The sequence below is a fragment of the Heterodontus francisci genome, chromosome 6 (genome assembly GCF_036365525.1).
Source record: "Heterodontus francisci isolate sHetFra1 chromosome 6, sHetFra1.hap1, whole genome shotgun sequence".
NCBI lineage: Eukaryota > Metazoa > Chordata > Chondrichthyes > Heterodontiformes > Heterodontidae > Heterodontus > Heterodontus francisci.
Window position 1 is genome coordinate 52980256 of NC_090376.1, and position 27015 is coordinate 53007270.

The following is a 27015-nucleotide window of genomic DNA, read 5'->3' on the forward strand; positions in this document are numbered from 1 at the left end:
CTGTTAAAGAATAAGGAAAAGAAAATTGTGTTTTAAGCATGTGCCAAATATAGGAAAGTAGTATCAAAATGTGATTTCTGTGATCAGCAAATCTGATTTCAAACAAAACTAAAAAGATTCTCTCTTTATTTCAAAAAACAGAGAAGTATAAATTTGAAATGGAATTTGACAGGATTTTCCTGATTTCACACAGCTAAGTTCCTGCCCTGTCTTTCAATTGCATTTAATATTCAGAGTCGCTAAAGCTTTTTTTAAACTATGATTGTCTCAGGAAGTGTCCTGGCCCATATCATGTAGCTGATGGACACAGTTGTGGAAGATAGATTTCAATGCAGGTCAGTCTGAGATCATCTATTTTGGACCAAAAAAAAAAATAGATCAAGCTATTTTTTAATTGTGAAAGGCTAGCAACTATGGAGGTCCAAAGAAGTTTAGGGCTGTGCAGAACTTCAGTTAGGCCACACTTAGAATATTGTGTGCAATTCTGGTCGCCACACTACCACAGCTGTACAGAACTTCAGTTAGGCCACACTTAGAATATTGCGTGCAATTCTGGTCACCACACTACCAGAAGGACGTGGAGGCTTTGGAGAGGGTACAGAAGAGGTTTACCAGGATGTTGCCTGGTCTGGAGGGCATTAGCTATGAGGAGAGGTTGGATAAACTCAGATTGTTTTCACTGGAACGACGGAGGTGGAGGGGCAACATGATAGAGGTTTACAAAGTTATAAGCGGCATGAACAGAGTGGATAGTCAGAAGCTTTTTCCCAGGGTGGAAGAGTCAGTTACTAGGGGACACAGGTTTAAGGTGAGAGAGGCAAAGTTTAGAGGGGATGTGCGAGGCAAGTTCTTTACACAGAGGGTGGTGAGTGCCTGGAACTTGTTGCCGGGGGAGGTGGTGGAAGCAGGTACCATAGAGACTTTTAAGAGGCATCTTGACAAATACATGAATAGGATGGGAATAGAGGGATACGGACGCCGGAAGTGCAGAATGTTTTAGTTTAGGCAGGCATCAAGATCGGCGCAGGCTTGGAGGGCCGAATGGCCTGTTCCTGTGCTGTTCTGTTCTTTGTTCTTATAATTTGATTGTTGATTTGCTTTTCTGCTGCTTTAATTAGGCATGTTGATCTTGACCGGTTGTTAATTACCTTAAAGGTGCCCTACACTTGCACTTGCCATATTAATTTTATGTTTCACTTTGGTGACCCTGGGACACCCCTATTGGTCAAAATAGGCCTGATCAGATGGCGTTTTCACTGATGCAGCCTCCAGTTTCCTCGATCAGCAGATTCCTTGCAATGTGTGGTAAGTGTACCAGCCCGCCCTATAAAAGTCCTTGTACTCTCTCTCTCTGGTACCGTTGCGTCATTTAGGTGAGTTGTTGCAAAAAGCAGTAAGATTACAGGGCTGCTCACCGGTGGAGGAAAGGGAGCGAACAAAACGCATGTAAGCAGATATCGAAGTTACTTAAAAGTTTTACTCCAAGGATTCGGTAATTGGGCGCTTATCTTTCCATAGGAAACCGGTGAGACGTTCCTCTGCAAAAGTTGAGTAGTAAGTGTATTTGAAGTAAGATCTTCGGGTGAGCTACGTTCTTGTATGTTGTGGTGACCTGGAATTTAGTTACAATGGTACCTTTTTTAAAAAAACCTTCAAGTGGCTGAAAAAGTCTGCCAGAAGTCATTTTGATTTGTGATTTAACATTCACATTCGTTTCTTGAATTTAATTTTTATTTTAAAAATGAAAAGCTTCTCGGCATCTGATGTGTTGAATCATATGACTTGTTGAATTTTGAAAATCAAAGCTTTGTTTAGAAGGACGGGGACTAACTGAGTTTTGTAACTTTTGGGATAGTGGTTAGCGCTAATTCCTGGTATTGCTTTTTTTTTCAGCTTTCGAAACAAATTTCCAAATTGGATGACTAATCGAAGGTTTATTTTAAACACCACAAATCTTGATTTAAGTTTCTTCCTCACTTTTGGTTGTACAGAGGACTATTGATACCGGGCATACACTAGGGGAAGGCGTCTCAATGCTGTGGTTATTTCTAATTGTCCTGTAACTACTGAAAATTGACCCATTCACTTGTAAATGTTAGTTAATGATTCTAAACTCATTAGGATTACTTATAAATGGGAGAATTAAACGCTGGGTTTTCTAAAAACGTGGGTAACTAACAAACACGAATAAGCATATCAAAGTTTTTTTTAAAAAGGAAATCTGACTAGTTTTAATGGCTGGAAGATTTGGGTTCCTAATCAATGTTGATACTACTAGGGGTTTGGGACTATTGTGCAAATAGCTGGTCTGTTTGTTTCTTTGAACAATAGGTCTTTCTAAACTTGGAAACTCGCAGACTTTGACCTGAACTGATTGTATGTGTATTATCCATGTTTCAAACTCTTGCCGTTGAAGACGATTAAATTGAAACAGCTGTGGTCAGTAAATGTTAACTTATTTCCAACCAAATGTAGCAAATAACTAAAGGCTGGGAGCGGGGAATCTCACGTGGTTTATGTACTCTGTACCGCTCAACCTGCTCATTAACCAACTCTCCTTGAATGTTTTTTTGGGTAGGGACAAGGTGTCCCTACCAAACTACCTATAAAATCTACGAACGGCTGAACTTGTCTACAGATTTTGTTTACAATTTGGATTGTGTTCAAAGTTTTTTTTTTCTTTGCGAATTTCCATCTTTGGCAAGAGATTCGCAGATAGCTTCCACTTAAAAGCTAAAGGCCGCCTATAATCTTAAACCACCAGATTATTTCACTTCCTTCCAAACCACACTGAAGGCAGAATTAGGATTTCCACCGCCAGTTAGGCCGGGCTCTGAGCAGTTTAGTTTAGCGATACAGCACTGAAACAGGCCCTTCGGCCCACCGAGTCTGTGCCGACCATCAACCACCCATTTATACAGGTAAAGGACGAACGCTGCTGGTGACTCGCTTAAAGTAGTGAGGGAAATTTTATTTGCAAGACATTATACAAGGATTTAATGCTGTAACAGCATTGTACTGAAAAAGTAGGATATTCCTAACGTGTCTCTATCGTGATTAATTCTCCTTCAACTTGGTTTTTCTTCTCAGGTCTGACTGAAGTCGGAAGATGAACTGGGGACAACTGCACCTTATCCTGGGAGGCGTCAACCGACACTCCACCAGCATCGGGAAAATCTGGCTCTCTGTGATCTTCGTTTTCAGAATCATGATTCTTGTGGTGGCGGCGGAAAGTGTTTGGGGCGATGAGCAGTCAGACTTTGTCTGTAACACTCTGCAGCCTGGTTGTAAGAACGTGTGCTACGACCAATTCTTCCCAATGTCTCACATCAGGCTTTGGTGTCTACAGCTCATCTTCATTTCCACGCCTGCCCTCTTGGTGTCTCTGCACGTTGCATACAAACAACACGAAGAGAAGAAATCCTTGGAGAAACGGCAGGGTTTATTGAAGAGGGAGGAAATCGATGCCTTGAGGAAACAGAAAATGCGGATCGTCGGTGCTTTTTGGTGGACTTACGTCATCAGCATCTTCTTCCGAATCATCTTTGAAACGGTTTTCACCTATATATTGTATTTCCTGTACGGCGGCTTTCAGATGGTCCGTTTAGTGAAGTGCAGTGCCTCGCCATGCCCCAATACCGTGGACTGCTTTATTTCTAGACCCACCGAGAAGACGGTGTTCACTATTTTCATGACCGTAGTTTCTGGAGTCTGCGTGCTGTTGAATGTGGCCGAATTGTTTTATTTAATTGTGAAGGCTTGCATGAGGCAATCCCGAGGGAGGCACCATCCCAACCAACTCTCCAGGAGTAGAGAGAATGAACAAAATCAGATGAATGAACTTTTGTCCATTGATGCCAAACACCATAAAGTGGCCTTGGAGCTGAACAAAACGTCTTGAGTAACTCTGCGTTGTCTAAACTCGCCTTACTCAATGTTAACTCGTGTCAAATAGATTGTAACAACGTGAATGTAGGAAAGCATTTCGAACCTGGGAAAATCACTACTTTTCAAGTTTAATATTGCCCCTCCTATTATGTTCCTAGTTTAACTTTCAGCCGACACCTGACTTTTTAAATACCTGGAAGTTGCTCCAAGCGCACAACTTGCACTAACTTGACCATTTACCAATGTTGTATTCACTCACTTTTTAAGGTGCTGCATTCTAGCGATATTCGAAGTATTTAAATACACGTTCAGAGGTGGAAAGTGAAACTGGCAGCAATTCTAATGGATTTTCCTCGCCCCTCTTGTCTCGTGTGGTTGACTGCCAGTGGATTGACTAGAACCAATCCATCTCTAAAACCACGTTAAGTAGTTTATTGGCGTTTATCATTGGGTTAATGAATAGTGTGTATTGTACAGTAAAACATTACATCAAACACTCTCCTCTGTCACTACTATAAACTTTTTGCAGCGCCGGATTTTTGCCCGTGACCGCTGGGTGGCGCGCGCTCCTACGAATTCGCATTTTTTTCTGTTTTTATATAAATAAGCAATAAAATTGTTTAACGTACTACATTGACCATTTTTACCAAACGTGACGGATATCTAGTTTCTCACTACACTGGAGTGTCGGTCTTTTTTTTTTGTATTCAGTTCAAGATTGAACCCACAACTTTGTGCTGCCGGTAAAGCGATGGTTTTCCTGCACCTGTCCCCGCCTCACCACTCCTAACTTGAGCAGCGTACTTTCGACAGCTGCTTTCTATTACACTAACTTTTTTTTTGTTTAATAGTCATAGGTGCTGCCATATTGTCAACGATCTGGTTGACCTTGTTGGTAAAATTCAGTTACCTTTTTACATGCTTTTATTTCACTTGTGTCGCCAATTTGCAGTTAGTGGGATTAAAAATCCATCGCCTAATCAAGTGATTTCTTCAGCCAGACTTTGCTCGAAGACTTTCCACTCCATGGTGTAACTTCCTCCGTGCTGGAAATGAAGCTTAATCCAAGGAAGTAAGTGTTCTAAATGCTTTCAAACATAAAGCATCTAGTCTAGTAATTATTTAGCCACAGGCATATTGATCTGAACAAGGTCACATTGAGTGTCCTGAAAGATGGTAAGCTATAATGAAACAGACCATAGGCTATTCAGCCTCACCAGCCTGTTCCAGTATCTAATTAAATCATGGCTGATCTGCATCTTCTATCTGCTTTAACACCTTGCTGAAGAAATTTCAATTCCATTTTGACATTTTCAATTGACATGGTTTCAGTTTTTGGGGGTGGTTTGGTGGGAGAAGATTCTGGATTTCCACAAAATTGCTTCCTGACCTTGACCCCTGACCAGGCTAACCCTAAAGTGGTAACCCCTTCCTCTGGACTCTTACTAGAGGGAATAGTTTCAGTTCTACATAATACACTTGCAGCACAGAAGAGTCCATTTGCCCCATGGTCTCTGAGCTGGCCTGGAGCTGTCTAGTCTAATCCCATTGTCCAGCTCCTGGGCTGCAGCTTGTAGGTTATGGCACCTCAGATGCATATCTAGGTGTTTTTAAATATGTAATTTAAGGGTTTCTGCATCTACCACCCATTCAGGCAATGAGTTCAAGATCTTCTCTACTAGTGAAAAATTGCTCCAACTCATCATTCCACCAATTACTTCAAATCTGTGCCCCTGGTTATTGACATCTGCTAACAGAACTATGGTCTTTGGCTGCTCGTTTTGTACATCAATAAATCTCCCCTCAGCTTTTTTTTTTCCCCCAAAGAAAACCAGCTCAGTCTATTCAATTTTTCCTTGTAGCCAAAATTCTCTCTCAATTTTGACCTAATAGTGATGCATAGACAGATCAGGATGGTAAGATTTTGTAGTTGACTAGTTTCTGTGAAATTGCTGCTCTTGTCATCTCTGGAAAGATGCTGCCAAAAGTATTGCATCTTTTAGTTGGTATGTGTGAGTCACTTATCAAAGGTTGATCAAACTGACTGTAGCTGCAATGTCATCCAGGAGACAGTCAGCATATCCATGGCCTTCAAGATTCATTAGGCCTCTGAAGAGGCTTTAAGATAACTAGGTAGGTTATTTAATAGAATACCTAGCCTCTGATCTATGTGGCAAGTCCCATTAAGCCTATGGTCAATGGTACTGTTGCTAGGGGGGGACTTGGCAATACTAGCACTATTAAAGGTTAGTGGAAATAACTGGGTTATCTTGATTTCTTTGCATTTAAGTGGCAGGTAACATTTCATCTGCATTAGTTGTCGGCCTTGTGTAGACTGATGTGAACTTTATTTCATTATCTGACTCTCCAGGTAAACGTAGACCCAAAGGGAAAGCTTCACAATACAGACTATATGCTTTTTTTTTGGTGGGGTGGAACACAAAATAGACTGTTCTGGTACACTAGTTGGTCAATGTCTGTTCTTTTCATAGCTGGCCTGATTGCACAACATCTTTTTACCAGTTTTTAAAATCCACATAGACTCTTCTATATTTAAAAAAAAAAGTTGGCTTTGCATCAAGGCTGCTGCCCTTGCCCCACCTACAAAGTCCTAAACTACAGAAAGTTCTGCATTTGGCTCCTGGATTCTATATTTCTTGAATCTGGCATGTAACCAAATCTCTCTTTTTTTTGAGATGAAAGTAGGATGCAGTTCCTGTTTTTAAGAGTGGGGTGGGATGAGGTTAAGTAAGATTATAAACACCTTGAAATTGCAATTTTGTGAAAAAGAAAAAAAAAAAAAATAGTTAAACATGGCCAGTTACTACTCGACCAACTTTATTGAACCAGTGCTGGCCCTTGTAACAACTATTACAAGATTTGTGCTGGTAAACTGCTGTTCTCCTGGGAAATATGAGCATGCTACATTTCAACTCCTTCCAGAAGTGATTCTTTTAAAATTATATATTTAGGGTGACTGAGCTAGCAGTTTTGACTATTACTGTTAAGGCTGCACTTTTAGTGTTGTGGGTGCTGTCAGGATAGAGCTCAATTTATAATGCTGTTAGCATGCTGGGTACTTAACATTTTATTGCATGGGAGTACGTAGGAATGTTTTTTTATTGGATGACAGGAGCAGTGTAGTATTTAAATATTTAGCATATTTCTAATGGGTCATATGTTATCTTTTGTAGACCCTTCATTCTCATCTCCCATTTATGGTGTAAGCCAAGTCTATCTAATGGAGGCATTTGAGATCTGACTGATGTGTCCCATGGGTATAAACTGCTCAAATTAATTTCGGTGGGCAAGCTGGTTCAGTAGTCAAATTGGTTCTTTCCTGGGGAAAGACTGAATCTTAACCAGTCTGTATTGTATGATATGAAGCTTGTTTTGTATTCTAGCTGCTAATGGATGGGCTGTTCAGGAATTGCCATATTCAGTTGCTCACATGAGTAACTTGGTTTCAACCATACCTTTCTTAAAAGAATTGCAAAGAATTTAAGGAAAAATCTTTCTTTTTTTTTTTCCTGAGGTGGTCTTTAATTTCTGCACTTAACTAATGTCAAACTACTATCTGACACTGCCAAATTTGCATTATTGTAGGACCCCATTGAATAAAGGGCATATATGTAAAGAAAGAAAATGCATTTATGGAGTGATTTTTCACAAACTCAAGACATCCCAAAGTACTTTATAGGGAATGATGTACTTTATTTTTTTTTTTTTTGGAAGTGTAGTCCCTATCCTACAGCAAAACACAGCAATGTCTGAAATACCAGTGAGTGATTTGATTCTTTTAATGTTCAATAAATATTGACCAGGACATGAGGGGCAACTCTCCTGCTGTTCAAAACAATGTCATGGGCCCATGCTTTAAATGTCATGTGAAAGACCCCACCTCCACTCAGAACTGTCAATACTTGAATGTAGATGTTTAACTATCTTTCAGATAGTTAACTTTTAATAGAACATGGTTGCCAGTATCATCTTTCTCCTACCCTTGGTTTCCAAGAGGGTCTATCTGCCCTTATGAGAAAATCTATTGAAGATGAACACATCCAGGCCCTGACCAAACCTAAATGGCATTAACTGCAGTGCTGTTAATTGACAAAGCCTGAGCTTATGGAAGCTGTTAAAGGTAGTGCTCAAAATGCTATCAATGGAATATACCCCATACACCAAGGGAAAAAATATTTGAAAGGCACCAGCATGATCCTAACTCTCCGTCCAATAGGATGGTAAGGTTACAAATTCCCTGGTTCAATCTGAAGCAGTGTTTGGGGAGAAGAACTGAATCTCGGCCAAGGGAGCAGAAATATGGCAAGGACTGCAGCCTGTTGCTTCTTCCTAATATTTATGTTGGACAAATTGATAAAACAAAAGCAGTGGAGTGGTGGGAAAGGTAGAACTGGGTATTGTTGGCTCAGGTGCAGAGGAGGGAAAGGAGTGGGAGAGCTAAAGGGGATTCTATCAGGTTACAGATAAGTGTTTTTGTGGCTGCAAACATGATTCCACGATATGTTGCCTCCCTGGTGCTGGGGTCAAGGATGTCAGAGCAGCTACAGGACATTCTGAAGGGGGAGGGTGAGCAGTCAGAGGTCATGGTACACGCTGGTACCAACTACATAAGTAGAAAGAGGCATGAGGTCCTGCAACAAGAATTTAGGGAGCTAGGTAGCAGATTAAAAAGCAGTACCTCAAAGGTTGTAATCTCTAGATTACTCCTGGTGCCACGTGTGAGTGAGTAAAGGAATAGAAGGATAGAACAGATGAATATGTGGCTGAGGAGATAATGCAGGAGGAAGGGCTTTAGTTTTCTGGATCACTAGGACTGTTTCTGGCCAAGGTAGGACCAGTACAAGTTGGTTGGGTTGCACCGGAACAGGACCAACATCCTTGCTGGGAGGTTTGCCAGTGCTGTTTGGGGGGTGGGATACAGAGTGGAGGTATGGTAGGGGGTGATGCACAGTCAAATATAGAAGAGAACCAGTCAGTCTGGAAGGAAGAGCAAATATCAACCTGTTAAGGCACAAGTGAAAAATGCAAGGAGTCTTGCTAGTAAGGAAAATGAATTGAGGGCATTGATTAGCACATGGGATTATGATATTGCTATGACAGACATGGTTGAGGGAGGCACAGGACTGGCAGCCCAATATTCCAGGGTATAGAATCTTTAGGCATGATGGGGGAGGGGATGAAAGAGGGGGTGGTGTTTCATTGTTGATCAAAGTCAATTACTGCAGTAAGTAGGGATGATATCTTGGAAGGTTATTCAAATGTGGCCACATGGGTAGAACTTAAAAACAAAAAGGGGGCAATCATTTGGCTGGGAGTGTACTACAGACATCTGAAGTCAGGGAGAGATAAAGGAGCAGATATGTAGGCAAATCTCAGGTGTCAATAGGGGATTTCAACTTCCTTAATATCAACTGGGATAGTCTTTGTGCAAAAGGCTTAGAGGGGGCAGAATTCTTAAAATGCATACAGGAGAGCTTTTTGTGTCAGCACATAGAAAGTCCTACAAGAGAAGGGGTAGTACTGGAGCTAATCCTAGGGAATGAAGCTGGACAAGTGGTGGAAGTGTCAGTGGGGGAGCATTTCAGGGATAGTGACCATAACTGTACGATTTAAGGTAGTTATGGGAAAGGACAAAGATGGGCTGGAAATGGGGGAAGGTCGATTTCACTATGATAAAACAGGATCTGGCCAAAGTGGACTGGGAGCAGCTACTTGTAGGAAAGTCTACATCAGACCAGTGGGAGTCATTCAAAGAGGAAATAGAGTTCAGAGCCAACATCTACCCGTTAAGGTGAAGGGTAGGACCAACAAGTCCAGGGAACCCTGGATGTCTAGGGATATAGAGGATTGCATCAGGGGAAAAAAAAAGGAGGCTTATGGCAGATTGAGTGCTGAAAACAGCAGAGGCCCTAGAGGAGTATAGAAAGTGTAAGGGGTACTTTAATAAAAAAAAAGTAATTAGAGCAAAGAGGGGGCATGAAAAAACACTGGTGGGCAAGATGAAGGAAAATCCGAAGGCATTTTTTAAGTATATTAAGGGCAAGAGGATAAGCAGGGAAAGAGTAGGGCCCATTAGGGACCAAAGTGGCAATGTGTGTGGAGCCAGAGGGTATAGGTGAGGTTTTAAATGATTACTTTTCATCTGCCTTCACTATGGAGAAGGATGATGTACGTGTAGAGATCAGGGAGGGGGATTGAGATATACTTGAACATTAGTATTGAAAGGGAGGAAGTATTAGCTGTTTTAGTGAGCTTAAAGGTGGATAAATCCCCAGGTCCAGATGAGATGTATCCCTGGCTGTTATGTGAGGCAAGGGAGGAGATTGCAGGGGTTCTGCCACAAATTTTCAAATCCTCTCTGACCACAGGGGAGACACTGGAGGACAGCGAATGTGCTACCATTATTCAAGGGTAGCAAGGATAAACCAGGTAAATACAGGCCAGTGAGTCTAACATCAGTGGTTGGGAAACTATTGGAAAAAGTTCTGAGGGACAGGATTAATCTCCACTTGGAGAGGCAGGGATTAATCAGGGATAGTCAGCATAGCTTTGCAAGGGCAGATGGTGTTGAACTATCTTGATTGAATTTTTCAAGGATGTGACTAGATGTTTAGATGAGGGTAAAGCAATTGATGTAGTCTACATGGACTTCAGTAAGGCTTTTGATCAGGTCCTGCATGGGTGATTTCTTAAGGTAAGAGCCCATGGGATCCAGGGCAAATTGGATCCAAAATTGGCTTAGTGGCAGGAGGCAGAGGTTGAGGGTTGTTTGTGAGTGGAAGCCTGTGACCAGTGGTGTACTGCAGGGATTGGTGCTGGGACCCTTGCTGTTTGTAGTGATGATTTAAATGTGAGTATAGGAGGTACGGTCAGTAAGTTTGCGGATGACGTGAAAGTTGGTCATGTCGTAAATAGTGAGGAGGAAAGCCTTAAATTGCAGGATGATATAGATGGGCAGAGCAGTGGCAAATGGAACTTAATCCTGTGAAGTGTGAGGTGATGCATTTTGGGAGGACTTACAAGGCAAGGGAATATAAAATGGATGGTAGGATCCGAGGAAGTACAGAAGATCAGAGGGACCTTGGTGTACTTGTCCATAGATCACTGAAGGCAGCAGCAAAAGTAGATAAGGTGGTTAGGAAGGCATATGGGATATTTGCCTTTATTAGCCCAGGCATAGAACATAAGAGCAGGGAGGTTATGATAGAGCTGTATCAAACTCTAGTTAGGCCATAGCTGGAGTACTGTGAGCAGTTCTGGGCACCACACTATAGGAAGGACGTGATTGCGCTGGATAGGGTGCAGAGGAGATTCACCAGGATGTTGTCTGTGCTGGAGCATTTCAGCTATAAAGAGAGACTGACACAAGGCTAGGGTTGTTTTCCTGGGAGCAGAGAAGGCTGTGGGGGGGGGGGGGGAACATGATTGAGTTATACAAAATTGAGGGGCATTGATAGATTAACTAGGAAGACACTTTTTCCCTTAGCAGAGGGTTCAATAACCAGGGGGCATAGATTTAATGTAAAGGGCAGGAGGTTTAGAGGGGATTTGAGCAAAAAAACTTTCATCTAGAGGGTTGTTGGAATCTGGAATGCACTGCCTGAAGAAGTGGTAGAGGCAGGAACCATCACAACATTTAAGAAGTATTTAGATGAGCACTTGAAATGCCATAGCATACAAGGCTAGGGGCCAAGTCCTAGAAAATGGAATTAGAATAGGTTGATGCTTGATGGCCGGTACAGACACGATGGGCTGAAGAGCCTATTTCTGTGCTGTATGACTGGAAGCTGCCCACCCTCTCCTTTCCCCTCCCCATCTCTTTAGATGAGAAAGGAGCAAGGATAAATTCTTGGTGACTCCAGAAATAACAGGGAAGGGAAGCAATTGCTGGAGGTACTCTGCTTTGATAAGTGGAACCAAACAAGGGCAGTTCCACTGCACTGGACATCAAACGCATTGGAGCAGATTGCTGTGGTTAACTAACTGTTAAAGATTGGCAGATATCAAGGAAGGATAGTGCACCATGGTCATAGAAAGTAATTTGTGACTGAAATGTTGTTCAGCCTCTTTTTAGAAGATGACAGAAGTGTATGAGAAGGAACATGGAAGATTGCAGTATCCCGTTCATTGTAAAGCTGTTTTATTGTTACAATAAAAACAGAAAATGTGGGAAATAGGTGGGAAAAGAACAAAACGGAAGGTCTGATGGGGGTGATCGTGCAAGCAAAAGGGAGTGGTAATGTGACAAAGAAATAAAAGAACATTTCTTCCCTAGAAGGACAAGGGTAGCAGTTGCATGCGAACACCACCACCTGCTGTTCTTTCACTGTCACTGGGTCAAAATCCTGGAACTCCCTAACGGAGTGTGGGTACACCCACAGAGCTAAGGACTGCAGCGGTTCAAGAAGGCAGATCACCATCTTCTCCAGGGCAATTAGGGGTGGATAATAAATTCTGGCCTAGCCGGCGATGCTCACATCCCATGAGTGAATAATTGGTTTAGTCTTTGCAATTTTTTCAATCACCTTCAACCCTGCCACAATCTATTCCCTTGCCTCTGAACTTGCTTAAAACCTATTACATTGCTTAACTTTTGCCAATACTGATGAAAGCTCAATGACCTGAAGCATTAACTCTTTCTCGGTCTGTAGATGCTACCTGGCACACAATATTTTCAGTGTTTTAGATTTCCAGCATCTACAGTATTTTGCTTTTGCAATTGTTATAATGCTTTGAGTCGATGCATGATATGGTTATATATTGTTAAACACTTGATTTTGAGGCATGCAAAATCCATTTGTGTAAAAGACTAGTGAAGCTGAACGTGAGAAGATACTTAAAGCAGATCCACAATTTGTGAACTAGCTTTCAAAACACAAACACAAATGCCCAACTCTACATCATTGAAGGCAAATTCTAGGAAACTTGCAATCATTGGTAGTCTCCAGAATCTTTCAGTTAAAATTAATAATAATCACTACCTATCCGGTGAAGTAGGAACAGTCAATTTTACCTGTATAGTAAACAGAATGGGAGAAGGATACAGTCTAACAGTATTAAGACTGCTCTGATCAAGATTGCAAGTAATATCCTGTACTCATGCAGCCTAGTATTTCCATAAATGGCTTATGTGCCTACCCCTACATAGTCTCTTCAAGAATTCTACAAGGATCTATTCTTGATGCTTTCTCATGCACCTGCACACACTGGTGATTCCATCCTGCCAGACACCGTTGTATGACCTTTCAAAGCTACCATCATTACCCACTTATTTATATTTGTAAAAATAGACCCTAGATCCCTTGAATTACCATCCTATCTCTAACCTATTCCCCTCAAAGGTTCTTGCATGTGTTATTGCCTGTCAGATCCCAGTTCATTTCTTTGGCAACTCTGTTTTAATCCCCTCCACCAAGGTTTGTGCATATCCCTTAGCACCAAAACATCCCTAACCAATATCATGCCCAACATTGCATAGTAATTTATCCCTTCTTATCCTCCATGACCTCCCTGAACCCTTTAATATAATCAATCATATGATTATCCTCTAACACGTAATCTTTGTCCAGCTTCATGGAGCTACCCTAGATTGCTCCTGCTTCTACCTATCCTTACCAGACCAGGTTTATCAATGGCTTTTCTTCCTACCTCTACACCATCACCTGAAGAGTCACTAAGGATATATCCTTGGTCCTTTCCCTTCAGCTGCATGCTGCCCCTTGGCAACATCACTGACAGACATGGTGTTAGCTTCCACATGTATTCCAATGACAGATTGCTCTACTTTTCCCATTCTCGCCACTATTTCTGTGCTGCCAGACTGCTTGTCTGACATCCAGTCTTGGTTGAGTCATAAATTCAACTAGCTAAACTTACAGGCCCCACCACAAGCTATGTACCCATACCTCCTATTCTATCCACCTACTCAGCTGTTGTCTTTGGCAAAACAAAACTGTTCTTCACTTCAATGTCCTGTTTGACCCTGAGCTGTGCTTCAGACTCCATACACACTCCATCACTAAAAACTAACTCCTCCTTCTCTGCAACATCATCAGCCTCCTTTCAAGCTATAGCCAATCCACCCTACAAGCCTCATGCATGCCTTTTATCATTAAAAAAAAATTATTTATTTAGAGATACAGCACTGAAACAGGCCCTTTGGCCCACCAAATCTGTGCTGACCAACAACCACCCATTTATACTAATCCTACATTAATCCCATATTCCCTACCACATCCCCACCATTCTCCACCATCTACCTACATTCGGGGCAATTTACAATGGCCAATTTACCTATCAACCTGCAAGTCTTTGGCTGTGGGAGGAAACCGGAGCACCTGGTGGAAACCCACGCCGTCACAGGGAGAACTTGCAAACTCCACACAGGTAGTACCCAGAAGCAAACCCAGGTTGCTGGAGCTGTGAGGCTGTGGTGCTAACCACTGTGCCAGACTCAACTACTCAATGGATTCCTGTCTGGCTTCTGTCCTCCATAAACTTCAGTTCATCCAAAAATCTACAGCTCTTATCTTACCTAGCACTAAGTTCCACTTGCCAGTATACCTGGCTTCACTTACCTACATTGGTTGCAGGACCCCAATACTCAAATTTAAAATTTATCCTTTTTGTTTAATGGTCTCCATTTGCCCCTTCCTATCTCTAACTTTCTTTAGGCCAATAAATTCTCCAATGTGCACGCTTTGTTCCTCTGATTCTAATGTCCTATCCATTCTTTGCTCCACCATTGGCAGTAGTGCCTTAATTTTTCTACATTAAAGATGGCAAATTGTGGCTGTTTTAAGGTGAATGAAATCAAGAATGCAGGTGTAAGCTGGGAAAGAAAACCGAACAGATCATTCGTTTCACATCAAGATGCTTTAAAATAACATTGTCCTCTGGTACCCTACACAAATATTCCTCATTGGTGAGCTGGGATAGTGAGTCTTTGCTGGTAGCAAAGGGATATCACAGTGGAGGTACTGTATAGTGAGCAAGAGTAGGATCTCTGACTCAGTTTCTGACCTCCCTAGTGAAGTGGTATCAGATCCAATTGCAGCTTCCTACCACCATACCAGTTAAGATCAGTTAACTCAGCACAGACCAGCGATCAAAGCTGAAATCTTTTATCTGTATGGTTCAGTACCACACTAGGTAATGGACCCAGCCACTGAACTAAATTGGAAATCTGCTTTTAAATTCTAATTATTTACATTTTTTTGTTCACGCATTGGAGTATGCATGCTAGCACCGCTATAATGGTGAGTACCTGATGGAACTGTGTGATTGTCCTAGAATTAGGCAACACTAATTTGTATTGTATAATAGGGTGCAAGGTCTTGATTGATCAGTAAAATAACATGGATGTAAAAATAAATGATAGGATATTAAGGTTCCTTTAAGAATGAAAGTGTTTAAAGATATTTTCATTTCTCTATCTAACTAGGTTATAATACAGACCTTGCAAATGTAGATTTACTTATTTGCTTAAAAATTGCACTAAAATTTTAATTTGATTTGAAATGATGTAGTTAGTTTAGATGAGAGTTGAGAACTAAAATGCTATTACCTTGAACCAACACAGTTTGTTATCTAAAGCACTGATATCGCGATGTCCAAATGACAAATGTACATTGTATCCTTTAGATCTTGCAAAACACAAGATATTGCAGAAAGTACAATTCTGACAGCTTTTAACAACAAAAATCCAACAAAAGAAATATATCTTGTTTAAGTTATAATCCACGAGGCTTGATTTTGTATAAGGACTATGTTTAAAAGAAAATGAGCAAATTATATGGTCCGTATAAATTTCTAATGGCCGTATTCATAGAATTATGAAGAGGAGTAGAGCGTATTATGGTCAAATCATAAATAGAACTACACATAATATGACAATGTTGAGAAGTAATTTTCGAACAGCTGCTCCAATGTGTTAAACGGTTTTGACACTTGTCTAAATCTTTTTGATTATACATATTTCGAAAGTTTTGAGTAAGTTACTAAATCAACAAAGTTGGCGTTTAATCTTAGGCTGATATATTTATAGCAAGTGGCAGACTTGATAATGGCTCAATGGTCTTAAACCATATTAAACGGCTATGAACAAAACTAACCTTTTCTTGTATCTTTTTTTCCATCGGCAGTGTATACACCTAGGTAGAATGGTTGTTTAAGTAAATTCAGAGTAACTACAAAAAATACATACGATACAACTGAATGCAATTCAAAAAGACAACTGTTCTCTCCACTAGTAATGTCATATTTTTAAATTTAAAACATATTACTGTGAACCTGATGAGGCTGGGACGAAAGTTTAATAAGTAGACAACCGAGTTCAGAATTACAGGAGGAAGTATGCAAGTGACTCGGAATCACTGCATTCCCTTAAAATGGTTGTATAAACTCAAAAAATACAGGAATATTTGTAACGAAAGGTTGTAACGTTTTTCCTGGTTGTTTTGAACAAGGGGAAGCTCTAGAGGTTATAATTCTATCTTCTTCCAAAGTGATGAGTTTTGTTAGTGGTAGGGGCGTGGCGTTGCCCTCCGTCTGGTGACAAGCGAGGTTCAGCCATGCATTCTCACACAATGTGACAGCAGCGATGGCTGGGGGTGAGCAGGAACTCCGCGCGGTCCAATCTGCAGGTTTAAGGGACTTCTGAATCACTTTTTTCCCCCTCGCAAGACTGGCTTGGAAATCAATGTGTGAAGAAAGCGATTGTGCTTGAATAGGCTGGCTGACAGCGGTCAGAAGTGTTGGGTAAGCTGGCAGCGGTGCTGGGGAGGGGGAGGGTTACTTAGACAAGTCTGCTTCATGTCCCCAGCGCACTCAAAATATGGCATCTATGACAGCCGGATGTGTTTACTAGCTAGCTGGTTTTGTCATCTCCAGCTTGAGGTATGATACAATTTGGTATCACCAAACATTTTGATGAGACGGGAGTCTTTTCACATCCAGCTGCTTTTTTGCGGGGGTGGTGGTTGGGTGGGGGTGTGGTGAGGAAGATTTCCTTTGAGTTTCTTACATAATAAATGAGTCTTCATGAGCGTCCAGTTTGATAAGATTTTAACTGAAAATTACATTTAAACAATTGATAAATGTTTAGGTGTAAAACAATGGTTAAGAACGGTGTGTGAAAATGACTGTAAGCTGCTTCGCTGACTATACAGATCTGGCATTTTCCCGATGATTCCACATGGTGTGTTTTATTCTGAAACTCAAAACCTATAGTTCAGATTGTAGTTGGTGTGATTGAAATGAGCTGCAACACTTTTGAGGCAAAATTGGTTACTGTGCAATTTTTTAATGTTATTTTCATTCCAATGGTTTCAAATCAATTTCAAATATACTTTTCGGAAAACAAAATAAGCTTTAAAACAGCGCGTCTAGAACCAAGATAATATTTTTAAAAAATAATTTGGCCCTTATTTAGAATACCAGCGGTGGTTTTCTTGCAGAATTTACAAAGGGAGGCACAATCAATAAAAATAAAGAATCAAAACAAACTTTTAACAATATCTACACCGTCAGTCACCGAAATGCTATTCATTTTCATTACATTTGGTTTCCTTTTCTAGAAGCAAAATCCTGTTCTACAATCCTTGACGTCTACCATAGGTTTGGAAATGGAGACAATTTACAGCAAATTACAGTTTTAGCAATATCATTATCTATTTTTAGCAGCTGTTTCTTAAATTTCCTATCCTTTTTAATTTGACGAATTAAAATTGTGATCAGATTTTTCTATGTAAGTTAGTTGTCATTAATATTATGTTTAGGTAACAGTGTTATGATTTTTTATTGTTCGTAGCAAATAGCATAATTTGTTGATCGTCTCCATGAAATGAGTGTAATGGGACTGAAGCAAAAACATAAAAAAATGGGAGAAATAATTACACATGAGTAAAATCAATATTCTTTTGTACTGGGCACCTGTTGATTCCACACGAAGCTGAATAAGCTATTTTTTCCTTACTCAGCAATTTGTTTTCTGTTGATGCAAGCATCTATAGAAAGCAACATCTCAACTCGCTGAATTGCCATGATTTTAAACTTCATATTTTCATTAGAACAAGTAACATTAATTTTTTTCAAAATTGGCGACTGATGTACATGCAACATAAAAATTTGGACTTCTTGCCTATCAAGTAGTTTACTTTAATCTGAACAAACAATATTTCATTTCTATTTTTATATGCTATAATTCAGTTTGACTACGGATATTTTAGTTAAACCTAATGGTGTTAGACTAGTCAAGTACTCATTTAGTTAAGATTGAAACTAAGAACAAATTAAAGTTAATGGTTGCCAGTGATTTTCTAAATCGCCCAGTATTTTTTTAAAAATCAGAATTAATTTTTTTTCAGCGATTTTTTTTTTTGTGGGCGGCCTATTTGGAAGGAATTTTAAAAACTACAAAATCCAGTGTAAATTCCAAGGTTGGTTTCAAATCAGTTTATTTGTTCCAAAAGCGCTGGAAATCTCAAAGACTCGCTTAAATGATTGTTTTCTAAAGGTTTGTGAAGACACTGATATATTTTACACGGTCTGAAATGTACACAGGCAAAATATGATGCACCTGTATTTTGATTATCAGCAATATATAATATTTACTTGGTGTAATCATTTATATAGTTCTAACAGTTTATATTGACACATGTGATTTCATTCCGTGTGGCATTTTTCATAATATATACTTCAGTATTCTGTCAGACTGAATCATTGGTGCGGACTTTGTCCATTTGAATTTAATATGTGATGCTGGCTGAATTCAATCGGATAAAGTTACACGTGTAACACTTCTTGCTTTAAAGGCCACTTGACGCGTAATGTATACTACAGAACTGTTATACATGGATGCCTTCGACAAATAAACGAGTCTGAAATTATGTCTTTTGGTGTTATTAAACCCATCAACAGTTAACTAACCGTTATTTGTTGCACTCTTTAGATAAATACTAGTGTTCTCTGTGACTAAATTCATTAACCAGCCAAATCTGTAATATTGAAGTGTCTAGGAAATAAGAAGTTAGGTGGTAATATGAATTCAAAGCAAAAGAAAAACTATTTCAGAAATGACCCTAAGGGCGTATAAAATTGTTAAATAATTAAAGCAAAGTATGTGTCAATATGTTCAAATAACTAGTTACATTAACTGTCCCATTCTAACAAGATGTGCAAATGTCCTTTGTGTTAAAGACGACTGGTTGTGACTAGCCGAGGCTAACCTGGAAATAATAGGAAATGTTTCAGTGTTTCGAATTTGTAAGATAATAGGTGGATTGTGAGATTAACCTTTATGATAACATTGGAATAAATTAAACATACCGAACTTGTCCATTATTTTGCGACAGAGCTATCAGATAACATAAAATTTCTTCTAATTGTGTAAACTCGGGCGATATTCATCAGTTAATAAACAGTAAGTTAATGGTTCTGTAAGCAGTTATTATAGATCAGAAGCTGGAAAGTGATAGTATCATCGTGGTGAATAGTGTCAAAATCAGCAATTGGCACATATGTTAATATTTCATTGGAGTTATTAAGTGCCTTAACTTATTTCATTAGTTGTACTATATGATAATTTCCAGGGCAGGCGCATCAGTCTAAAATAATAAACTAAATAAGTGAATTACTTTCAATATTACTAAATTCAAAGTAAAAGACGGAAGAAATGAAAGCACTGAATCAAATGTATTATTCATTTTACCGGAGCCCCAGCCTGTCATTCAAGCTAGCGAATTCCTCATGCAGACATTGCATAACACAAGTAGCATTCCTCGGGTACGTGTTTGTAGTTTATTGCCCCTTAACTAAGCGAAAGTGTACGGCAGATAGAATTACGACTTTTGGTTTATATATACAATTTACTAATGCAATTTTAGACCAGTGCAACCCCGCTCATCGTTTAGACAACGTAAACATGATGAAGAACAACGTCTAACTGCACTAATCTGTACTTGTGTAGGCATGGTGACTTAGGCAATTTAACTGATTCAGCGTTTCTTTTTTTCGCTCACTCTTCCATTGGGTACTATTTCAGAAAGATTTCTGTAATTTACAATAATTATTTTATTTAAGAAATACGTTCCAAATGCTTTTAACATTCCTTCAGCACATGGAATTCTGAAAATCATCGTTTGATTAGTCCTCTTTTAAAATATTAAAAATGTCGTTTTAGCTGTTAATTATATACTTACAATTATTATATAAGTATATTCAGTTTCTACATTTTCTATTTATTAATATGCATGGTATTTGGGCTGTCGCCGAATTACGGCACTCTTTCAGATTCGTGCACGGAGTTTAGTAAATCTGTGAATGGTGGTCAGATGCAAAGATTTAGTTTCAAATTTTAAGCAATCAAACTGTTTCCGATAGTCAATGACTAAATACACTCATGACAAGATTAACCATTCTTAATATTCTCCGATATTAAATACAATAATATATATTCTTCTTTAATAGGTGATCAAATGACTGTCAAAAACAATAAACATCTTATACAAGGACAAGTGACAAAGAATATGTGTAATATATTATTTGTAAAAAGTTATATCTTAGATCGTCACATTTATAATACAATCCATGGCCAAATCAACGTGTTTGCTCTTTATTGAATTTTTTTTTCATAAGGAAACCCATTATTTTCGCTGGTGTATTTTCAGAACCACTACTCCAAATATCCATTTCCATTGTGGTTTTGGGCTTTCCATTCTCCAAGTATCTAATGGCTCTCTTTGTTATATGGATTGCTTTTCCAGGGTAGAGACTTGAAACAATGGGTGACTGGAGTTTTCTGGGAAGGCTTTTGGAGAATGCACAGGAACACTCGACAGTGGTGGGCAAGGTCTGGTTGACTGTGTTGTTCATCTTCCGGATCCTAGTTCTAGGGGCTGCGGCTGAGGAGGTCTGGGGAGATGAACAATCCGATTTCACCTGCAACACTCAGCAGCCTGGTTGCGAGAACGTCTGCTATGACAAGGCATTCCCCATCTCCCACATTCGGTTCTGGGTGCTCCAGATCATCTTTGTCTCAACGCCCACCTTGATATACCTGGGCCATGTACTGCACATTGTGCGTATGGAAGAAAAAAGGAAAGAGAGGGAAGAAGAAATTAGAAAAGCCAAGAGCCTAGCAGACAAAGAACTGCTTAAAAACGGCAAAAAGGAGAAGCTTCCTTTTCGGGATGACCATGGTAAAATCCGTATTCATGGGGCCCTGCTACGCACCTACGTTTTCAATATAATTTTCAAAGCGATGTTTGAAATTGGATTTATTGTAGGTCAGTATATCTTGTACGGCTTTGAACTTAGACCTCTGTATAGGTGCGATAGATGGCCATGTCCCAACACCGTGGACTGCTTCATATCACGGCCAACAGAGAAGACTATCTTCATCCTATTTATGCTTGTGGTGGCTTGCGTGTCCCTTTTCTTGAACCTATTGGAAATCTATCACCTCGGCTGGAAAAAGCTGCGTCAGGGAGTAACCAACCAACAGCCCCCACACCTCGAGCAGAAGTCGGAACCCCTAACGCCAGTCACAAGGACTGTCCCGAGCACCTTCAGTTACCCCTACTTCCCTGACACGGCCGAGGGACCCCACCCCTACCCGGGGGCCCCGCCTTCTGAGTTCAAAATGGCGCCGCTGCCCGAGGACAGGTCGCCCTACGTGGTGTACAACAACAAGCTGGCGGCCGAGCAGAACTGGGCCAACATGGCCACCGAGCAGACCCGCCAGCTCACACCCAGCGCCACCAACGGCAAGAAGGAGCACGCGCTCCCGGCGCCGGCCAATGAGGACAGCGGGGCTGCGGGTGGGGCGGCGCGCGGCAACGGTCACCTGACCACAACAGTCGAGATGCACGAGCCTCCCGCCGCAGACACGCGACCCCTGAGCAGGGCCAGCAGAGCGAGCAGCGGCAGGGCTCGGTCGGACGATCTGGCGGTTTAGCGCCCGCTTCAACCCCCTTCATCCTCTCTTAAATCAGTACAAGGTTTTAATATCAAGTCGGGTGGGTGGGAGAAGCATACTATGCTGGGAAACGTAACTGCAATGCGCTCTGCGAGTTGTATTCTTAGTGGCTTTCACAGAGATGACGATTATTTTGTTAAAATTGAGTTACACACCTATTAGCCTTAACATTTACACATGCTCCTATTTCATCATTTTTAAGAAATGAAAAACTACAGAACACTTAATTCGGTAGACCGCGAAAAATCGCAAAATGAAAATGCCCTAAATTTCGCATCATGTTAGACTGAAGCCTGATTCAGGTAGTTTATACTTTAATTTATTCATGATCATTAATTGCACCTCTTAAGAGCTCATTTTACCGAACCCACTACCACATGTTGACTTAAGAACTGTACTTTTTAATATGTTAATCACTATTTCATGGCAAGATAAAATGTCTATAGTAAGCTCGAGAAACACAACTCCTTAAATGTCTTATTCAACTCCTTGAATGCGCTCATATTATGTTAGAAATATGCACTCTGTGATTGTAATTCGTTCCCTTTAAACTAATACAGCGGGTAAAGCCTCTAAAGCTGAACGTCAAATTGCAGAATGCTTCATACATGACACATACTCAACTTACACCTACCACAGGGTTGCAATATTTAGCTTCTTGGTTTTCATCCATCTCCACTGTTCCACGTGCCCCGCCAAATGTTGTAAAGCTATAAATTGTACTACTTACAGTGACAAAAGAAAATAGAAGGAATGAATACATGTTTTATAGGCCGAGGTACATGGAAAGAACATGAATTTGAATGTCTTGTATTAAAAACATCAAAGCAGGGCAGTAAACTCAAACCAGTTATAAATTAAAGCGGTATGCACTGCAGCTTATTTGTGTGTGAGGGCCTGTTTGTGTGTATTAGTAGATACAATACTACTTTGACAAATTTAGGACTCTTATCACATTTGATATGACTGCATTAGAGCAGAAGATGGGTAGAATGACCAAGAAGTAAGATAAAAGCATGGTTTGCAGGAAAACCGTTTAAACAAAAGTAATGTTTTTACTTTTTTAAAAAAGGTTTTTAGGTCAAGTTTACCTTCAAAACATTGTAAAAGCACACAATCAATAAAATTGAAATGGTCCCAGGTGTTCTTCAAAAACATACCATTTTTACATACCCTACCTTTTCAGCAGTGCAATAAATTTGGAACTACCAAACAATAGTTCTGTAACCATTGCTATAAGCCTTACATGCAGAGATGAAAAATATTGCTAATATTCCAGAGTTAGGGCATGATACTGTTTATTATGGGGGGGGGGGGGAGGGAGGGGGAGAAATTATAGGGAGAGCGAGTTACATTTTGTTACTTTGGGCACTTATTTTTGCTGTGTTTTCCAAGATTTAGAAACTTGGCTAATATCTGGAAAACAAAGTGTTAAAGGGTGCTCTTGACAGTTTCAGTTGAATCTTGCAAAGAATCACTATCAAAGCAAGGCTGCAAAGGCTCTCTGTATAGCATCTTTCTAGGACATGAGCATTTGAGTAAAAGTTGATAAACAATTTTTAGGAATAAAGTTAAGTACATGCAGAGACTATGGTATGTATTAGAAGTATTTTAGGTTTCATCTTTGCTTCAAAGTCACATTGGCATATGGAAACAGATTTTACAACCAGAAACCTTAATTTTTTCCAAAAAGAGAAATGCTTATTTACTTCAATTGCACGGTTTTGTGCAAGAGCTGTTCTCAAAGTGTACTTTCTTTTCTGAGGTTCCCTAACACAAAAAAATTCTTGGAATGGATTTATCTGTAGCCCTGTGTTTAGTTATACTGAAAAGATAATGCACTGAAACAAACAAATCTGCTGTTATCAATAAGATGATTTTCTTATATAATTTTTTAAACAATTGACTCTTGCTTGGATGAATATATTAGATAATTGGCTGAATAAACACAAGCAAAAATTACATGTTCCTTAAATTAAGGAATCCAAGGCTTCCTTTAATGTCTTCCCAGAATTGATTTAATTTTCTAACTTGGCATAACTATTATTGAAACCCTTAACATTATTGGTAACTAAACAAATCAACGAATCAGTTTGGTTAGGTGTAATATTTTTAATGCGTTGTTCTTTATTTGCACCTATTTTCTTGTACAATGTGTGCTATCTTTGTAACTATGTTATGGTTCCTGAAAGTTTACATTATCGGAAATTGCACATATGAGCAAAGGAAAAGAAAACACTGATGCCAAAGTTTACATCGTTGGATACCAAATTTTTAAGAAAATGGTCCTACCAGTATGCATCAAATCCAAAATGAAATGTCTTAATACAAAATTAGGGCTCTTCACAGAAAAGGCAGTACAATAGTACTGTACAATTAAATTGATTTTCAGTATACAAATGAAAGTTATTTAGATTGTTACTGTATACACTGGGTTTTTGCTGATTATGAGAAATGCACAGCTATAACCAGAGAATAATTTACCTTGTAATAGATAATCACACAGCACTGGGGCTATAGGAGTTGGACATATATGGTAAATAGTTAAATATCCATTTACTAGCCCAAAAGACTATATTAGGTGAGATGAAATATTTTGTACATGAAATTTGAATTAAATTGATTAGGTTTCTTAATTCAATATCTGTTACTTTCTACCATGCTTTTCGTTAACAGCTGAACACTTGCTCAGAGGCTTCAAAGCCTACTTGTTGCCCACAAAAACATTCTATTATTTATCTAATATAACCTCTCACCCAGAGGTGAATAACTTTCTGGGCAGTCAGGGACATTTAATGATTTGGAGCAAAAGCAACAAAAAGCTGTTTTAAGTGCTGTCTTTAAAGAAGTGCCTTATGTATTATTGTAAGAGCAAATTGATGTAAATGTTAATTTACCTCAAATGTTTACAAAGTGTTATCTAATAAACTTTTTTGTACCATCCTCTTGTCTAATTATTTTGGAGAAATATCCTTTATTTTGCTTTAGTTTTTAAACTTTAACTCATGTCTTTCAAACTGGATGTGTAAAACTAAAATCTAATATTAAAGCTTATATTTAATTACATCAAGATATAATTACAGACATAGAGATGACATTGACACAAAAGTACACATCTGAGCAACCTGGTAATATAGCTATACCTAAAATGCTCATACATTTTTGCATTGCTAGGTTTATCTTCCAAAAATAACTAATAATTCAGCCTGCTAATTTTACATGTCAAGTTTATTCAGTTATCAGTTGGGCTGCTAGGCTGAGTATATCTTCATGGGAAATTGCCATTATTTCTTTTTATACCCTCTGACAACAAATTAATAAAGCAATTTTGGAATCAAAGATGGGGATTGAAATGAACCTGATTTTGTTGAGTGATGGGGAAAGGAAGAGAATATTGTGGGTAGCTACTAACATACAAAATGGACTACAGTCAGGCTGACATATCTTTCAAAACTGAGTGTACATTGATAAAACATCCCTTGTTGGTTTTGTGAATGCCAGACACATGTATGGGAAGTTAATTTAAGGACTCGTGATTTAGATGGGCACCACAAAATATTAGCAAGGGAAATAGTGAAGGGACTTAAGATGAAACAGTGAATATGAATTAAATTGATGGGATTTAGAAGAGATTGATGTTGTTCCACAGGGATTACTTGTGCTAACATATAAATGCACATCTGGCAGCATGAACCTTTCTAATTTTTCTTTTCCTTTTATTTTCTACAAGCAAAAAGGAAAGGAAAGGAAACTCCAGACTTTATTAAAAGCCTGAAATGAGAATTGGATAGTACTTCCATTCTGAGAGGGAACGAAGGGGTCAATGTTACAGAGGGGAATGAAGATAAAAGGTATTTAGGAGTAAGATTTTTTTTTCGTTAGGTCATTATGTGATCAACGCAGCATAGAAATATGGATGGAAGATCTGGAGAAGATTAATATTCTCCTATCACCTAGGAGTGCTACTCTTAGGAGAGCACAATGAGATTTTATCCAGGATGCCAATTGAAGTTCTTATACCAGTTAATAAAAAAAATGGACCATTAAAAGGAACAGGAGTAATTCATTATAAAAGTATTAACATTTACCTGCAGTATGTTACACCTTTAGGGAGTTTACAATTTTAGATGTGCTGTAACAATAGCCACTAAAGTAATAGCTGATAAATATTATAGTGAGTGTTAATGTCTTTTTTTTTTACAAAAACAAGTTGCAGGTTCTGGCTACTGAATTGCATCTGTGAAACCGAAGTTACAGTGGACAGGTGGGAGAACCCCCATGGAAATTCACTCCTATTGTGTCTACTGGCTTATAAATTTCCACAATAATATTCTAAAGATGCTATCCATGTAGTTTGGATGTTTTTACATTTTGTTTTATACTTTGCAGTTTTCTCTGCTGAATGTTTTTTTTATGATCAACCACTACATTCATGCAAATAGCATAAACCAGGGCGGGTAGTGGGACGAGGTGAGTTGCTCTTGTAGAGAGCCGCCACAGACACAACTGGCTGAATGGCCTCCTTCTGTGCTGCAACCATTCTATGATACTATGATGGTCTGTCTCAGTATCCTTTTTGATGCTTTCCATTCTGCACTTATGAATGAATTATTCTCCATAATTAACATTGGAATGAATTTCATTCCCAATATTATACAAAAAGCAGCAGCTATTTTTATTTCCTGAGGTTAAGCCTTCATAAATGTAATAGCCTGGATATGTGGTTTTAATGATGATAAAAAATTCCATAGATTTTTAATTTTTTAAATTTGTTAAAGTATATTTATATTTCAGCTTCTACCTTAATCCTATATGTATGTCCCAATCTTTATTTCACTGTGCAAAATGATTAAAAAGTGAATGATAATCAGTGTTTTTTACTTTCTGGTTTGCTGTCTGTGAGAATTCTTGAATCTGATTGGCTGTTTAGCCTTCTGGATGACTCCACAGTCTCTGGACCTCAGAGATTGCCTATAGCTGGTGCCAGAATGAAATTGATGTTGTAATAGGGGAAATCAATGCCACAGAGCTCCCCAGATTGTTGAAGGCAGTTTTTTGCAAGCAGCAAGCACTATCTCTTTACCACTGACTGCAAAATCCATGCTAATATATAGAAAAGAAAAGATGGT

The 27015-nt window shown here is 39.2% G+C and overlaps 2 protein-coding genes across 11 annotated transcripts; both read left to right on the top strand.

Moving 5' to 3' along the window:
• The first annotated feature begins 1282 nt into the window (after window positions 1-1282).
• On the top strand, window positions 1283-18797 carry gjb8 (gap junction protein beta 8). Of its 9 annotated transcripts, none has more exons than XR_010975204.1 (3): window positions 1380-1554; window positions 3091-4960; window positions 17487-18797. XR_010975204.1 is itself a non-coding variant. In XM_068033677.1 (3 exons), exon 3 carries the CDS (start codon window positions 3110-3112, stop codon window positions 3899-3901), a length of 792 nt encoding a protein of 263 aa, XP_067889778.1. In that variant the 5' UTR covers window positions 1380-1554; window positions 2332-2439; window positions 3091-3109; the 3' UTR covers window positions 3902-18797. The 9 variants fall into 9 exon arrangements, 8 of the variants coding, with proteins under 8 accessions (XP_067889782.1, XP_067889781.1, XP_067889777.1 ...); XM_068033677.1 differs by adding an exon at window positions 2332-2439 and having other exon boundaries at window positions 3091-18797; XM_068033681.1 differs by lacking the exon at window positions 1380-1554 and adding an exon at window positions 1283-1305 and having other exon boundaries at window positions 3091-18797.
• gja3 (gap junction protein, alpha 3) lies at window positions 4873-23187 on the top strand. 2 transcript variants are annotated; one of them, XM_068033673.1, is made up of 2 exons: window positions 4873-4960; window positions 20673-23187. In XM_068033673.1, the coding sequence occupies exon 2, from the start codon at window positions 20690-20692 to the stop codon at window positions 21863-21865; it is 1176 nt and encodes a 391-aa protein (XP_067889774.1). In that variant the 5' UTR covers window positions 4873-4960; window positions 20673-20689; the 3' UTR covers window positions 21866-23187. The 2 variants fall into 2 exon arrangements, with proteins under 2 accessions (XP_067889774.1, XP_067889773.1); XM_068033672.1 differs by lacking the exon at window positions 4873-4960 and adding an exon at window positions 16603-16668.
• The last annotated feature ends 3828 nt before the right edge of the window (window positions 23188-27015 follow it).

What these genes read in the sequence shown, in the direction of transcription:
- gjb8 (XM_068033681.1), top strand. Translation starts at nt 3,110, where the DNA reads ATGAACTGGGGACAACTGCACCTTATCCTGGGAGGCGTCAACCGACAC.
- gja3 (XM_068033673.1), top strand. Translation starts at nt 20,690, where the DNA reads ATGGGTGACTGGAGTTTTCTGGGAAGGCTTTTGGAGAATGCACAGGAA.